Source organism: Siniperca chuatsi, linkage group LG3 (assembly GCF_020085105.1).
Source record: "Siniperca chuatsi isolate FFG_IHB_CAS linkage group LG3, ASM2008510v1, whole genome shotgun sequence".
NCBI classification, from domain to species: Eukaryota; Metazoa; Chordata; class Actinopteri; order Centrarchiformes; family Sinipercidae; genus Siniperca; species Siniperca chuatsi.
Window position 1 is genome coordinate 7,891,294 of NC_058044.1, and position 15,985 is coordinate 7,907,278.

The 15,985-nt window shown below is 40.3% G+C and overlaps 1 protein-coding gene across 6 annotated transcripts in view; it reads right to left on the reverse strand.

The window, feature by feature from the left end:
* The window catches only part of myo15ab (myosin XVAb), a 50,113-nt gene that overhangs the window by 3,037 nt on the left and 31,091 nt on the right, over positions 1-15,985 (reverse strand). For 4 of the 6 annotated variants that reach the window (XM_044190176.1, XM_044190177.1, XM_044190178.1 and 1 more), the window contains 30 exons: positions 14,237-14,345; positions 13,730-13,798; positions 13,568-13,629; positions 13,081-13,482; positions 11,558-11,639; positions 11,305-11,400; positions 11,116-11,176; positions 10,720-10,813; positions 10,465-10,582; positions 9,691-9,806; positions 9,528-9,587; positions 9,289-9,364; positions 9,071-9,186; positions 8,849-8,967; positions 7,989-8,130; positions 7,328-7,439; positions 7,162-7,236; positions 5,770-5,975; positions 5,568-5,686; positions 5,011-5,080; positions 4,816-4,888; positions 4,523-4,596; positions 4,349-4,431; positions 4,101-4,231; positions 3,909-4,003; positions 3,064-3,141; positions 2,844-2,940; positions 1,774-1,934; positions 1,550-1,683; positions 361-494 (listed from right to left, as the gene is read on the reverse strand). In XM_044190176.1, the coding sequence (XP_044046111.1) occupies positions 361-494; positions 1,550-1,683; positions 1,774-1,934; positions 2,844-2,940; positions 3,064-3,141; positions 3,909-4,003; positions 4,101-4,231; positions 4,349-4,431; positions 4,523-4,596; positions 4,816-4,888; positions 5,011-5,080; positions 5,568-5,686; positions 5,770-5,975; positions 7,162-7,236; positions 7,328-7,439; positions 7,989-8,130; positions 8,849-8,967; positions 9,071-9,186; positions 9,289-9,364; positions 9,528-9,587; positions 9,691-9,806; positions 10,465-10,582; positions 10,720-10,813; positions 11,116-11,176; positions 11,305-11,400; positions 11,558-11,639; positions 13,081-13,482; positions 13,568-13,629; positions 13,730-13,798; positions 14,237-14,345 (3,364 nt within the window). Of the gene's footprint in view, positions 1-360; positions 495-1,549; positions 1,684-1,773; positions 1,935-2,843; positions 2,941-3,063; positions 3,142-3,908; positions 4,004-4,100; positions 4,274-4,348; positions 4,432-4,522; positions 4,597-4,815; positions 4,889-5,010; positions 5,081-5,567; positions 5,687-5,769; positions 5,976-7,161; positions 7,237-7,327; positions 7,440-7,988; positions 8,131-8,848; positions 8,968-9,070; positions 9,187-9,288; positions 9,365-9,527; positions 9,588-9,690; positions 9,807-10,464; positions 10,583-10,719; positions 10,814-11,115; positions 11,177-11,304; positions 11,401-11,557; positions 11,640-13,080; positions 13,483-13,567; positions 13,630-13,729; positions 13,799-14,236; positions 14,346-15,985 lie in introns of those variants that run through there. The other 2 variants (XM_044190179.1, XM_044190180.1) reach the window with 2 other exon arrangements.

Consider the following 15,985-nt stretch of genomic DNA (forward strand, 5'->3'; position numbering starts at 1 on the left):
TTTATCACCTGTCAGAGATTTTGCAATACAGCTTATCACATGGTAACTATTGCTAATGAGCAGGACTGTTTTATGACAATATTAGATTTTTATATGATTTTTGCATCAATTAAGTGCCTTGATTTGTCTATTTATTTTCTTTGCTGGATTTGCCAAAAAACATTACCTTTACCTACTTCTACATTACCTTTTTTAATTTTTTCGCAAAGAGTTTTTGTAGTGCTAGAGAATTTTATCCATATCGTCAAATCGTAGAAGGTACAGCTGTTACACATGTACAATATGTAAAAACAGACCAGTTCAGCCAAAATCACAGTTTTTACCAGTAGTGCCTTCTCTTAATGTGAAAGGGGATCTTACCCAGAAACTGTGCTCTGGCTTGGTGAGGGTTCAGGGTCTGCACTTGCTGCATGTGCTGCATCACCATGGTAACCCATTGCTGGGGTGGCTGCTTTTTGAACAGAGGTGTGGCGATGTACTCCGATAATTCATGTCTGGAGGAGAGGAGAAGATAAACAGAAGTCTGCTTCGCTCAGTGATTTTTCAACATTTCTCAGAATGATTTTACTTGGTGAGTTGTTCTGTTGTCTGCACTGTGTGTGGGTGGAAAGAGACACTGATAACAACAGGAAGAGCATGAAAGGACATGAGTTTCTTCCTGTATGTTTGTTGAACATCAGTGCTAAATGGAAAATCTGGAAAATATCCATTGTAGCTCCTTGCACTGTCACGTTGACTGCATTTCGAAAAAATACACATAAATAATAAAATATAACATTTAACAACAACACAGGCCCATAAATCTAATGTGCATCTCCAGTAAATGTGCTGAAACAGAGGCACTGTTTAAGGTGGATTTTCCTAAAATAATTAACCTGCAGGTAAAATGGATTTTTGTGGAGAAATGTGTGCTAATTTCATCCTTATATTTCAGTCATGTCGTGAAATGTTAAAATTAAATTGGATTGGTGTTAATAGGGAAATTGGATGTATTATGAAAGGTTCATCCTGAGATAATGGATATATTTACTTAGAAAACTGAGAATAATTGCATGGAGAAAATCTGAGGTAGCAGTGACTGTATTAAAACAAGATGGGCTAAATGGCTGTCTTGTGTAAATTCAAACCTTTGGGGAATGCATGAAATTTGGTGGATGGGTGTTTGTATATGTGTATGTACATATACAGGTATGCATGAAACAGTTTATTTTTCTTGTATCTATGTAATTGCTAACTGCTTCTCTGTATTAAGGACACACCTTTTTTCTTTCTCTATTTTTTCACTATTCTTGTTTATGTTAATTACAATTTTCTTTTTTTATGATTAGAGTTTTACACCCTCAATTGTAAAAATACGATGAATTGGGGGTCATGAACCCAGCAATTATATGATTAATAAAGTAAAATGGATGACGAGTATTAAAAAATATTTTTAGATTATCTGTAACACTATTTTATCATTTGATCTTGAAACTAGAGGCTATATTGTCAGACATTCTGCTTTGTGGCTGAAGAACACCTCAACCATTTTTACTTATTGTTTTCTCACATGCTGGGCATGAAGATGATGTCTTTGGCTCTGTGCTGCAAAGCTGCCAGTTTGGAGATCTGGTGGAGCTGTTGCTCGCTCACTTTTCCATGTGGAAGGACATTTAGCAGGCCTTTACGGTAGTCTGGTAGGATCTAAGTATACACACAAACACAGTTACATACACATGCACACACATGTAGGTAACATGTACTGTAATGTATGTGAAACATCACCTGTCGTACCTGGTTATAGTGCATGGCGACGCAGAGCTCATTCTCAAACTTGAGAGGTTGAGTCCAGATGACTCGTCTGAACCAGAAGCTGTAGCTGGTGTCGACTAACTCGGCCTCAGTCGCAACATCCAGGATGTACTCGTGCTTGTTCAGAGGACGCACATTCTGACCTACACACCCCCACACACACGTAATGTCATTTATTACAGAGATATACATATTTATCTAAAGATGAACTTAAACTACTCAGTTAAAGAGTTCATATTTGTTATTATGAAGGATTTGTTAATCCAATACTCAGTATCTGACCTTTAGTAGCCAAAATTACGTTAAAATACAATAAAACTAATAATAATAATAATAATAATAATAATACTTGTATAGCCACATGTGTGACCTGCTGTGCTTTTGAATAGCACAAGAGCGAGAGCAGCTGCCAGCATGTGGAGATGCTAAAGTAGGAAAAAACCAACAACAGAATGCAAAGAGTCCCATGTGAGTGCTTCAAGGGTGTTGGAGCTTTCAGCACTGAAAACTGTATAAGACCAAAGGAGCAGGAGAGTTGTGCAAAAGAATATGCTTATACAAGCAATAAGCACCATAACAAAAGCATCTTATTAATTTTATCAGAAAAAATGAAGAAGCACAAGCAAGTTCCTTTTGAAATGGTTAGAAAGTTATATTATGTCATGTTATGAACTATGTATTTATTTCCTTATAAGATATAAGTGTTTGATCATTTGTGCATCACATGTTTAAATACACAGCATGTACAAATGAATGGCACATTAACATCTTAGCAGATAATAAAGAGGAAGTGCATATTGGATTGCTTTTGGCAGAGACAGTGTGATATCGAGCAATCTCTCGTTATTTTGCCATGACAGCCCTATCCGGACTCATGAACATGAGTGACTTTCTCCCACAGCTAGAAACCAGAGAGCAGTCTGATATATGATCTGTGAATGGATCTGCTTCGCCGACAATGCAGAGAAGATTGACTTTGTGCACCACTGCAACGGTTAATGTGTGTTTGGATGTGAGAGATAAATAGAAATAATAGAAGTCTGTGAGCACACCTCTATTGGTGACTAAAAATATGGCATATTCTTCCATGGCCTCCAGTCTGTGCAAACCCATCTCATAACACAGCTCCTCAATCACCTCCAGGGCAACCTGAAAAACACAACAATATCAACACACACACACACACACACACACACACACACACACACACATTTAGCTGTCTCCTCATAGTCACCAGTGGTGGTGAACTGCCAACAATGGCCGAACACTTACGGAGCACGTTTTGATTTTCGTGTGACGTTCAATTCCTCCAGGAAAGAGAAACAGCTGACGTTTTGAACTACGTCCCGCCTGAGGAAGTACAAACACACACTCATTTAGTATGTACGGTACATCCACTGGACATGTTGGCTGATTTTTTAAGGACCTTAATACACTTAAACCTACATACTGTATATAATGGTGGAAAGTAACTAATATTTCTGTGCAACTTTGAGAGATACTATATAGATTAAGCTACACAAAAATATATAAAAAGGAGTCAAAGAACAAGGATGGCGAATGGCGATATTCTATAGTTTTCTTATTGTCAACAAATCCTATGAAAATAACAAAACCAACAATGTGTTCATCTCTCATTACATTTTTACTTCCCAACCCTGTCTGGGGTCCTCAGCCTCAAGCCCATTGGTTCCTTAATAAATCTTTTAAAACAGCTTGCAAGTCTACATTTTCAAGTTATTTCCTAAAGCAGCTGTGCACTGTAGTTTTTGGCAAATGTTACTTAAACAGGAGCAAATAGTGCATTTGTTGGGGGCTTCAATTTGACCTGCTACCACATTAATTTTCCGCTTCTATCAATAATAGTAATACTACAGTAAAACATAATGTATACAATAATATAGATTGAATGTAGCTATTCTGCATAATGAGTACCTTTACTTTTGATTCTTAAGTACATTTTGCTGCTAATACTGCTGCTACTGTTTTACTGGAATGAGGGCGGAGCTTTTATGTGTAATGGAGTATCTTAACACTGTGGGTATTACTAGTTTCATTTAAGTAAAGGATCTGAATACTTCTTTCACCACTGCAGATAAATAAAATGAGGCACTGACCATCATAGCCTTCAGCTCCATGCTGCTGGGTGGAACAATGCGGCCACCATACTGGAACGTCTTCTTCAGGTTCTGCTCACATGCTTTAGCGATGCCTAACACATTTGAAGAAAACATGACATGCTGGTGGCTTTGGTAATGTGAACAGCAGATTTACACTCGGTGATAATGTGTGTTTGTGTATGTTTTTACCCTGATACTGTGCCCCAGCGCTGCGAGAAGCCTGCTGCAGGTGCTTCAGCAGGAAGGGCTTGAGGACTTCAGAGCAGCGATGGAAAGCAGTCAGGATGTACAGCAGCCTCCAGCCTCGATGGCAGCTATCACTGTACAGCACGAGAGTGCACAGACACACTCAGGATTACAGGCTTGGGGAAGAAAGAGGAGCGTAGTGTGTGATGGTATGTGGTTTGTACATTGTTGATGTGTTTAAGTAGACTTACGGTTTGGAGCTGGTGTTAGCAGTAAGCTGTTTGAGGAGTTGGCAGTAAGCCTCATCCCTCATCAAGGTGAACTCGCCTATGAGCTGAGGGAAGGACACACACACACACACACACACACATTAGCAAACTGTCAAAGAGAAAATTGTAGCCTGAGAGAAAACTGTGTGTATTTACCTTGAGGAAAGTGCTGATCACTTCCTGTTCTGTCAATCCCCTTGACGGAGAGTCACCCATGAAACGCATTACCGCTACACAAATTACACAACCAGAACACAAACACACGCAGGTCAACAATATTTAAGTCTTGAATATCAGATTTTGTAGAGAAATCCAGCACTTGAATACTTAAAATCCGATACGAGAACGAGTCTCATTTCAACAGAGAATGAATCGGAGCCCAGATGTAATAAGAGTAATGTAATAAGATAATGCAATTAGAGGATTGATGAGAGAAGGTGAGAGCTTACACAGGAAGAGATCAGCTGCCACTCTGTTCATGGCTGGGTCTGTAAACTCTATCAGAGACTCAGTCAGAGGAGTCTGCAAAGGAGAAAGTCATACAAGCAAAGTGTTACATAAACAACTCAATACACCTAAAAAACACAGAGTTATGAGAATATAGAGTGCTAAGATGCTTTAAGTTATAGCAAGACGAAAGGCACCTTGGAGAACTTGATCATTTCAGTGGGCTCTCTGGAGTCTCTGTTCTTGCTGCTGCTCTTCAGGGAATCTCTGAGAACAAAATCAGCCACAAAGTTCAGCCATTGGATTTAAATACTGTTGGAAGAAGTATTACTTCATTCATACTCCATTACAAGTAAAAAGTCCTGCATTCAAATTTTTATTCAATAAATGTAAAGTATTAGCAACAAATGTATTTAAATATACTCATTATGCAGATGCAGCTGTCTGTCTTAGTGTTTGATTATTCAGTGATTAATATTGATACATTGACATGTAAACAATGCTTTAATGTTGTAGTTGGTTAAAGTGGAACTGATTTTAATTACTTTGTATGCTATTGGGTAGTTTAATCTACAACAATGCATCATTTTTCATAAACTAATGATATGATACCAATGATACTAATAAAAGTGTACTTAAGTACAGTAGTTGAGTAAATGTATCACTGGATTTGAGATGATCTCTGTGTAAGGTAATGTTTTTCGTTGTGTTTGTGAGGATTTCCCTGTGTGAACATTTTTTTTCTTTGTCTCACCCCTTCCTTTTGCTTCCCTGTCTGAAGTACTTCTTAGCAAACTCCAACATGTCATATTTACTGTCCTGCAGCGCCCTGTCATCCAGATCACCATCAGCAAAGCCATCAAGTGAAACCCTCTGAAAATCAAAGATTGACAGTGAAAAACAATCGGACCCTCACACAAAACATACTGTATGTGAGTGTCTGTCTGCCTGTGTACCTCTATCGTTTGATCTATCTCATGTGCAGCCACGGTGGACGCCACGGCAACAGCGATGGCTGATGACACAGCGAACTGTCCAGCTCCTCCTCGAGGTTCTGCTTTGCGGTCCAGTGGCAGCGACAGGAAGTCAGGGGGAGCAATAGGATGGACGCACTCGGCCGGGAATGCTCCGGAGCGGCCAAACACAGCACCAAACTTCCAACCTGACACACACCCACAGAGCAGAGGGATTTCAACACCCAATCACACACTTGTGTGCTTATTGCCCCGAAACAACATTCACCTCTGCTGTAAGTCCTGCTCACTTTCTGCCTTTCCTCTAACAGTAGGTCATCTTCTCATTAAACAAGTCAGATCCTTATCTGCATGATTTTCTCTTTCATTTACAAGACTTAGGTCTCCCCAGCGGCTATGCTGATAACCTGGCACATAATACAGCCTTTGGTCTAATTATATACTATACATGTGGGTATTAACTTTCAGATAAAGTTAGTGACTAGCTGGTGAACATAGTGGAGCACTTAGCACATATTTCTCTCAGGCGCTGGTGGAGACCAAAACAGAGCTAAAAGGGGAGTGAATATTGGTATTCATCAGGTGGCCAGAAACACGTTAGCCATATCAAAATGTTCTGCTGCACCCAAGTGGGGACCAGCTTTTTATCCCCAAGTAGTCAATGAGTCCCCACAATGTGTCGTAAGTAGTCACACACACAAGCTGGCCTCCCCACAACCCTTGAGTTTTTGAGAAATACTAGATGAAAAATTAAATATGTAATGCAGCTCGGATCTTATATTCACATTTTATATTCATGCCTTTAGAAATTTTGCCTTTTTACCCAATTAAAGATGATAACAGATCTCAGTGGATTGTATGGTGGAGGATGGATTCAGATTCAGAAAACCTGACCATAATGTGCTATGTGAGGTTCATTTAATTATCACAGTAAATTAAAAAAATGTGTGTGGAAGCACACACTGAGTGTGTCCTATCCAGTATCTGTTACACAATGGAATGACTTCTTCTCATCTGAGATCTTGTTTCATCTTTTGTGTCCTCAAGAAATTATATGAATCAATATTTTTCAAATTGAATCACCATCTTCCATCTGAAAAATAATTTTCTGATACAGTATTGTATTTAATGTGCTGTAGGCACTGTCAACATCACTGCACCTATTTCTCCTTGGCTTAAAATACTATCACACCTCCAGGGTACATGGAAAACATTTCCAGGTTAGTAAATCTCTCAAAGCTATCAGTCTGAATTGTCACCTTGTTTATTTTTGGGCCTTGGCCATGGCGCATCTAGCTACCACATGCAAAAAGGTGAAGTCTATAGATCTGATTTTGTTTTAGATTAAAATGAAGGGATTTAATGAACACTCACCAAAGTCTTGAGTGTCTCTTTTCAGATCTTCCAAAAACACCACCTTCTTCCTCACCACACAGCCATAGCTGTAACCTGGAGGAGACACACAAACACACACACGCTTGGATCATAGATTCACTCTTAAGATAACAGGATTTCTAGTACATGTACCGCAGTGTCTCACCCTTCTCCAGCCCGTCCATAACCTGCAGCCTTATGATGTCACCTTTGTGAAAACTGAGCATCGAGCGGTCGTCTGTCACAAAGTTTCGCTCTGCAATCACATAATCTGAGTCCTGCAAGGAAGACAGAAAAAACAGACAACAATGGATACTCTCACACTGTTACATGTCACTGTAATGTTATTTGCATTAACAGTGTTTGGACTGAAGACCTCAGCTTTACTCATCTACTTCTGCTTCAGTCACTGATTTTTTCACATCTCCCATAAAACTCACAGAAAAGGGGAGTTTGTTACATTCAGTATGTGCAGATGAAGGGAGTAAGAGAAATAATCACTGAGGTAAAATCACCACATCAACAGCACCGGAGAGAGACTACAGTCCGTTGCTGTTCGTGTGTGAGCTGAAACAGTTTTCAGGTTACTGCTATTTTTGGCTGAGCTGGAAACAAGTATATCATTGTGTGCATCATTAACAGATGTTTTAACAGGGTTAACGCCCTGATTCATAATTGTTGTACAATGTTGTTTCTTCAGAACTGTCAAACTCCGAGTGGTCCTCACTCCAAATGCAACCCATGTAACCATGGGCGCCATTCAGATACAGACTTTGTCCAATGTTGGACAGAACAAATGTGTGTGTGTGTGTGTGTGTGTGCTGTACCTTTTTGATCTCATTGATGAAGGTGTCTATGAGATGTTTGACTTGTGGTGCCTTGGCTGAGAACAGGATCAATTTCTCATTGATCAGATTGAACTCCAGCATGTTCTCAGAGGGGATGGTTACAAACAGGATGTCTGCATAGCTGAAAAAATACAGTGCAAAAGGTAATATGATTCAGTGCAAGATATACAGTACAAGCTCCCAGGTATTATTTAAAATAAAGCTACGGAAATGGTAGAAATTATTCCAGTTATGAAATATATATAATGATGAAATACTATAATGAATAAATACAGTATTTCAGAATACAAATTCAATACTATCGACATGCTAAACATACAACATTTCTGATATGATAAATTGTCAGTGTTGATAATCAGTTTGTGAAGATGTCACTCTGATGCGTCATTTTACTGCAAAAGCAGTATTTCTGTCCATACTGTGATACTGTAAGAGTGGTGATTAAATTTTCTGACTTATGAGGATGTTGTTTTCTTTCTTTTTCTTTTATACGTTTTGATCCACAGGCCACAGATATTTGGCTTATATTAGCTTCTCACAGATATAGCAGTATCAGTGTATATGTAGGCCGATAAGTAACAAGATATTATTAGCCCTATAGTATTAGCCTTAAAAATCCAATATTGGTCAGGCTACACACACAAATCAATCTCATCCTGAATAATAAGCAAATAAGCAGAGGAAAGTCAAGATAATCAGAGACAATTTGGTATATTTGTCTGTGATTTACAACTCACCTGACACTGACTCTGAATTGTAAAATACGCATGGAACTCCAAACAAGATACAAGAAATGCTAATAAGAATTTGCAAACAAAGATAGAAAAAACAGCACATACGTGTAGGGTCGTAGGACTCTGAAGTAGTCTGGAGCTGTAGCGCTGCTTTTTACGGTCTTCAACAGCTTAATGCCGCTGTGGGACACTGACAACACCTGCACACCTGTTCCTACACTACCCTGCACAAACACACACACACACACACACACACACGAGAGATTTAATAAAAATGAATATAACACACTCAGTAATTACTATCCTCTGAGGATGTACCATCCTCACCGATGCAGGGAACAGACGGGAGAAGTATATTTCCCAGGTTTCCCTGGCTGCCGTGACGATTGTTTTCTTCACATGCTCCTCCACTGGATCCATATTCTGTTTAATCCCGTGTTTAGCTGTCATTCACACAAACAGACACATAAACTCATGAATGGGTTAGGGTTTGGATTAGAGCATACGGTCTAAAAAAATGTCTGCAGGAAGAACAGACAGACTACCGAAAAGAGCTTTCATTTTCTGCCTTTCATCCCGGGTGATGCGAACACACGACTCTGACAGAGTGTCGTTCACTATCTACAGGAGAGAAGGAAGGAGGAGAGGTAATGTTAGAAATGATTTAGTTTGGTCTTTTCGATGATGTTTCTGTTGTCAGGTAAAAATATGGCGCACAACTGGTAAAAAAGGTGAATGAATTGACAAATGCATTTAATTAAAAAATCAGAATTCATAAGGTTACCTGTTTGAAAATGAGGTCCAGCACCAGAGGATTGTTGAAGCTGTCTTTGGGATAAAAAACCTGTAAAAGAAAGAAAAATACTCACAATAGAATAGAATATAAACATTTTGACAGTGGATCATGATGGGTTTTTTTGTGTTTGTGTATTTATGTATGTACACACCTCCTTCCTGAGGTACAGTCTCCAGGGAACATTGGTGTAGGTGTAGTGCTCTTCATTGGTGCTCTGATGAAGCTGTGTCTGGATGGTCTCTGTCTCTACAGGAAGCTCTCGAGAAACTGCACCAAAGAGGTCACGTTACATTTTAGTTTAACCTTTATTCAACGTCCTTATTTCGACAAAACTGTATTAAGTGAGCAAGTTAATGATCTGTTGTCTGTCTTGCTTTAGGACAGTGTGACTCCCTTTCACTGCTTTGCTGCACTATTACTCCAGATGATGGAAGAGCATTTTATTGTTCTAATATTGTTGTAAACTTGTTTACAGAAATGCTTTAAGGCCAAATGCCCACAAGACGATAGGACAGATGTGTTTTCACAATCTGCATATCAGTAGGGTCATATGGCGCCTTGTCACCTGCCTACTGTGAGAGTCAGTGTGTCTGTGTTTAAATGCCCTTCTCTACTCTTGACCTTCTCTGGAACATACTAATTGTTAGCAAATAGACTTGATATTTTTTCCAGTGGTGATTTAATGTGAGTAAGTAAATAAGGTGAACTGTCACTCTAGTCAATATCAAGGCAGAATTTACACTGAATTATGTGTGATGTCCTCTGACAAAATAAGTCTAGTGGGTGAATGTAAGAACAACTGGCACATTTCAGAAGAAAACAAAGCTGGAAAGCTCCACAAGATGCCTTTAACTCTGCAAAGTGATGTAGCCTTGTCTGTGTTGGGAGTTGTGGATGAGTATATACTCCGAGTGAGTGTGAGTACCTGGAGGAGGTATGGGGAGAGGACGATCAGGTGCTCTTGTCTTCGTGCTTTTGGTGGGTTTAAATCCTGCCTCTTTCATTGCAGACGCAGATGGCGAGGGGCCGGCAGGACGTTTGGGCTGGACAGACACAAAAACTTTCCCCTGCATAACTGATTTCTAGCATTGTCTAATGTGCATGTCCGTATCGCTGTAAGCACTGCTTGCGTTCTGTTACTGTGTATTCTAGCATTTTTCAGGCGTGTGTGTGTGTGTACCTGTGGAGCAGGAGGGTTGTCCATCTGGGGTTTGAGGATCTGTAAAGCTTCATCACGAGGAGTTTGCTTCTTCCTAAACTTCCCCTCTGGTCTCCTAAACACATCCACACAGTGTCAACATCACACATTACAGTTTGCAGGATTTTTCAACATTGCTTATTGTGTGTAAATACAATCATTCTGGTGCTGTGTGCTCACTGCGAGCACATATCTGTTGGTGGTTTGTTGTAGCCTGGGCTTTACAGTATGCACAGCTAATTCTGTGACTGAAGATAGCATCAACTGCTGTGCTGTATTTACAAGCAAAAATCCATCAATTTAAAACTACGATGACTGTGCTCACTCAACCCTTATCGGTCAGTCTGTGTTTGTGTGTATGTGTGTGTGAGACCTCACCTCTTGCCAGGTGGCAGCAGGTCTGGCGGTGGAGGTGGGGAGTTGTACCTTTTGATAATTTCTTTAAAACAATATAAACCATGTCAGAATGATGTAGATTACACATTATATTCATCATCATTCAGTTGTTGTATAAACCTGCTCAATGAATCATGACATCAACATTTTTCAGTTTTTAAATTCAGATACCTTTGATATCTTGGCTGGGGACGATGCTATCTGAAGACCGAGGTGAGTACTTCACCACCTCTCCAGCAGGGGGCGGAGGAGACGTCACCACTGGAGCTAAAACATACAGAACAAAGAAACCCCAAAACACAGCCAATAAGGAGTTATGCTCTCTTGTGTAAAGGTCTCTTAAATAAGAGTTTAGTTAAAGGTACTGAAGGGACTTTCTCTATTTCTTGCTTGCTCTCTCTCATGTTTTCTTTCTCTCTCTCACCAAACTTCCTGACTGGTGTGTCCTTGTTTATGGGGATGCCAGGAGCCTTCCTCCGAGGAACACTGTCCTTACCTGACTGAACCTGAAAAAGCCACACAGAGACGACAGAGAGTTTGCACTCAAGACATTTTGTCTCTTGTGGTTTTGTTGGAGCCAGGACAATGTCAGAACAAAGAAAATGGAAGTAAAAGGACATTGTACTGTTTTGTATAAATGCAGCACATTTCATTTGCTACAGATAGTAAAAATGTGAAACAAAACCTGTGGGAGATAATCTGCAATTCAGCATATTATTATTATATTATTATTTAGTCAACATCCTTGGTGCAAGGATTGTTGTGGTGTTTTGGTGTTTCTGTGAAGTTCAGTGGACAAATTAATTTCATGTTTCACTGAACTGCACCTTAATTCAGTTTTGTCAAAACTGGAACTATTAAAATGGTTAAACTCAAAAATGCTTTAAATAAAATGTAACTGTGTCACCATCTCAAAAAATCTCATTTGTGCATCAAGACATCACAACATCATATGATGATGAAATATTGAATTATTGCCCTGGATAAAATAAATTATATCACCAGACCTTTATTACTGCAGACTGCAGACCTTTTGTTATGTCTGGCTATGTTCTTTATATGTTACGTGCTTCTGTTTGTCTGGTTAGGTATCTGTCCTTTTGTTTTGTCTGGCTGTGTTTGTTTTTCTTTTTCTTTACTCAGGTCTCTCTTGCAAATTGTCAGAGAGCCGACACAGACACCACCAGCTCCACCCACTGCAATCAACAGATCTCACTCACCTGAGTACTGATTACACACCTGCCATTAATCACCAACCCCACACTATAAAGTCACACTCCCCCGATTCACTCACTGTCTGGTCTCAAACCTAATATGAGATTCTACCCGATCGCAGAATCACCTGAAGAATCCCCTAGGACTTTGGACTCCACTCTACCGTCGGGTGTGTTTTCAACTCCTGGCTCTCCTGTTTCCCGTCTCCCTAAAGTGGACTGAACTACCTACTCTACATCAGACAAGACTCATAGACTTTCTTAGCTCCAGCCCCTTGTCTTCATAGTCATTGCTTTACCCAGTACTCTGTCTTGCTTCTCAAATAAATCCCTTGTCATTGTACTAACCTCCGTGTCCCATGTCTACCTGCTGACACAAATGAGGTCTTGATCTCACTACCTGATTACATAAAGGTTAAACATACACTTGCTTTTCCCTGAGTTGTAGAAATGAGTGTGGTTAGCTTCTGTAGGCATTGCTCTTTTTGCCAGCATTTGCTCATCATCCTGACTACACAGTTCTTATTTTTATTGCAAACAAACCACTCACTCCTTCCATAAAAAGAAACTGCATCTCGTCTGGTGTGTTTATAATTTTTCCTGGGAAAGCATTGCCTGTTGTTGTTGTTGGAGTTTACAACAACTATAACATCTTTCATGAATTAAAAAGTACTGAATCATTATGTAAAAGGTCATTTTGGACTGTTACCTCACATGTCTCAGATTTACTGACCTGTGCAGCAGCGTTAGCTTTAGGCTGTGCTGGCTCACTTTTGTTAGTTTTAGTGGAGCTCGGCTGAGGGTTGTGGTGGGGGGCCTGAAGCTGAGTCTGGGGCTCAGCAGGAGGCTGAGCTTGAGGCTGTGATGGAGTTTGTTCCTGTCGAGCAGTTAGAGGATAGGGGCTGGGTGGGATGTTTGCTGCAGTGTAGGGAGTGGGAGTGAAGTTAGCGTATGGGCTGGGTGGGATGTTAGCATATGGACTCGGGGGTATGACACCATAAGGGCTGGCGGGGGCGTACGGGCTGGGAGGGTGGTGGAGCAGAGGGCTCATGGGAGGGCTTGTGATCGGGGAGGTGGGGGGGCTTGTCACAGGGCTGCTGACCATGGCCATGGCCTGCATGGTCATCTGCTGGGCCTGAGAAACAAAAAGATGATGCATTAATTCCAAAACAAGAGCGCTGGAACAAATAAACAGACGCAGCTCCAGACGAAGTGTTTACCATGATGATGGCCTGCTGGTTCACGATAGCCTGCTGCTGGGCCAAAACAGCCTGCTGGGCATCTGGAGGACAGAGGAGGAGAAACACAGTAAACAGGATGGAGGGATGAAAATTATTTTTGTGGTTTTTTTTCTCATATTACCCTTAACACTTAAAACAGACCAGATGTTACAGGTGCCACCGCAGCAACAGGAGGCGACATCACGCCTCCAACAGGAAGGACTCTCACAGCTGTGGACACGCAAACACATCAAATTTCTGTCAGATTTTGTGTGTGTTTGTTTTATTACACTTGCTAATCATTTATGGAGATATTAAGGTTCTTCCAGTGTGTGTCTGTGGCTTTGTCCAAATGACTCCGTATTTACTATATAGTGCACTATATCTACTGTCCGCTATGTTATTTGAGGTTTAGTGTATGCTATGTAGAAAGCGCTCAAAAACTGATACAATGGAAAGTAAAAAGTAGTCCACAGCATGTACACTACCTCCTGCTAACAGTCCCACAATGTGTTGTTTTTTATAGATGGAAAAATAAAAGCTGTGCGACACTCTCAGTGATGACGCAAAATTATGTGATGTACTATATTCACTAAACACTATTGAGTGTTTATTAAACAGGAAATAGTGAATGAGTGTACGAGGGAGTGATTTCGTTTTTTGACTGACCTCCAGGTGGAGGTGGGGGGCCGGTTGACTGCCCTTGCAGTTGCCACCCCCCTCCAACTCCACCAGCCCCCTTCATCCTGCTGGACAGTCCTGCAGCTGATTCTACCTCCTGTGAGGACAAACAGACAGACTTTAGAACTGAACATCAGATTGCAACATGAATGAAACACATAAGAAAACACAAAGGCAGTTAAAGAAAGACTCAACCAAAAATCTATCTTTTGAGTATCAATACTAGTATACTTCTCAACTATAAAATATTCTAGTCAGTACATATCTCGGTCATGTTTCAAAATATTGGCCAATAAATCGTTCTCTCTCAAATATCAATATCAGTTTGGATTTACTGCAGTTACAATAGATTCTAATGGCAACTCAGAGTCTTGACAAAAAAGTATAAAAAACAAACCACTCCAGCAACAGCATTTACTTCTCCACAGCAGATCTGTATGTTCAGTATACTCCAAACAATTGTCACTTAACTATCAAATCACAAAATATACTATATTCACTGAGGTGGTGATAACATAACATGGAATTAGTGTATTTAGAAATACTGTGAAGAAACTACGCATCAATGATGAAGACGTGGATTATGCTGCAGGAGTGGTTTGAGAAGTTTCTGTTTTGTTACATTTTGACTTGATTTTTGCAGTGTCTCAGGTTCACTATTGAAATCCATTGTAACTGTTGGGAATCCAAGATGACTACAACTGCTGTCCTCTGTGAAGGAGCAAACTACACACTTTTCAGAGCTGCCTTTTAAGCCAACAGGTGAAGTATTTGATACTAAAACATAGATCTTTAGTGGAGTACTCCTTTAATCGCTGCATTTGTGAATTTGTGAGTGTAAATATCAACAGGAGTGCCAGAGAGACATACAGAGAGATAAAAAATATCTATAATATTTGTTTAATCAGAGCACTTATTGACTGTCAGATCAGAGGAATCCCCCTCTTATGTGTGCAGCCGTTCCATCAGAAATCAGTCACTGACCCATAAATCCACAGGAGTGTGTGTGTTTGTAGGCCATGTCTCATTAAATAGTAAGCCCTTCATTTGCCAGAGTGACAGTTCCTCGTAAGCAGATCCCTGCGTTGCCTGGGTGGGAAATCACCGTGGCGATCTAGTGGCTGTGACAGTTACGGTAACTGGGTAACGTAATAGGTTGCTGGGCGGGAGAGGTCTGTAGAACACATCTGATACATGCTAATTCCTGTCAGCCACATCCGATAGCACGGCTAACATTCACCACATCGCCGTCCCAGCTGAAGACTGACAGATCCGACATGGCCAGCATTCACTGCATCATTGCCCTGACTAAACACGTATGGATTTAACAAATCAACAATCATCAGATGTTACTACAACTATAATTTTCACAACAGTGGTGACGTATAACGTTTGTGGTGGAGGCAATGCATCATAAATGAGCTGACATAGGGGTTTTATTGCTGCCCAAACTGAGCAGAGAGGAGTATTAGCAAGTCAAACAGAGCTCACAACAAACACTATGTGTCTGCCACCTGCTATATATACAATGAGGATTCTACTGTATTAAAGAGAAACTGTCATATAGTTTATACTGCTTGTGTTTACAAGTGCAACTAGCAAACCAGGCCGCGTCCGTACTACTAAAAAAACATGTGTGACCAGGCACACTTTTACTACATATTCTATTGTACTTGTGCCATAAAATGTACATTAAGTGGATTACAGATAAAGTTCCCTATTTGAAATAATGGCTGC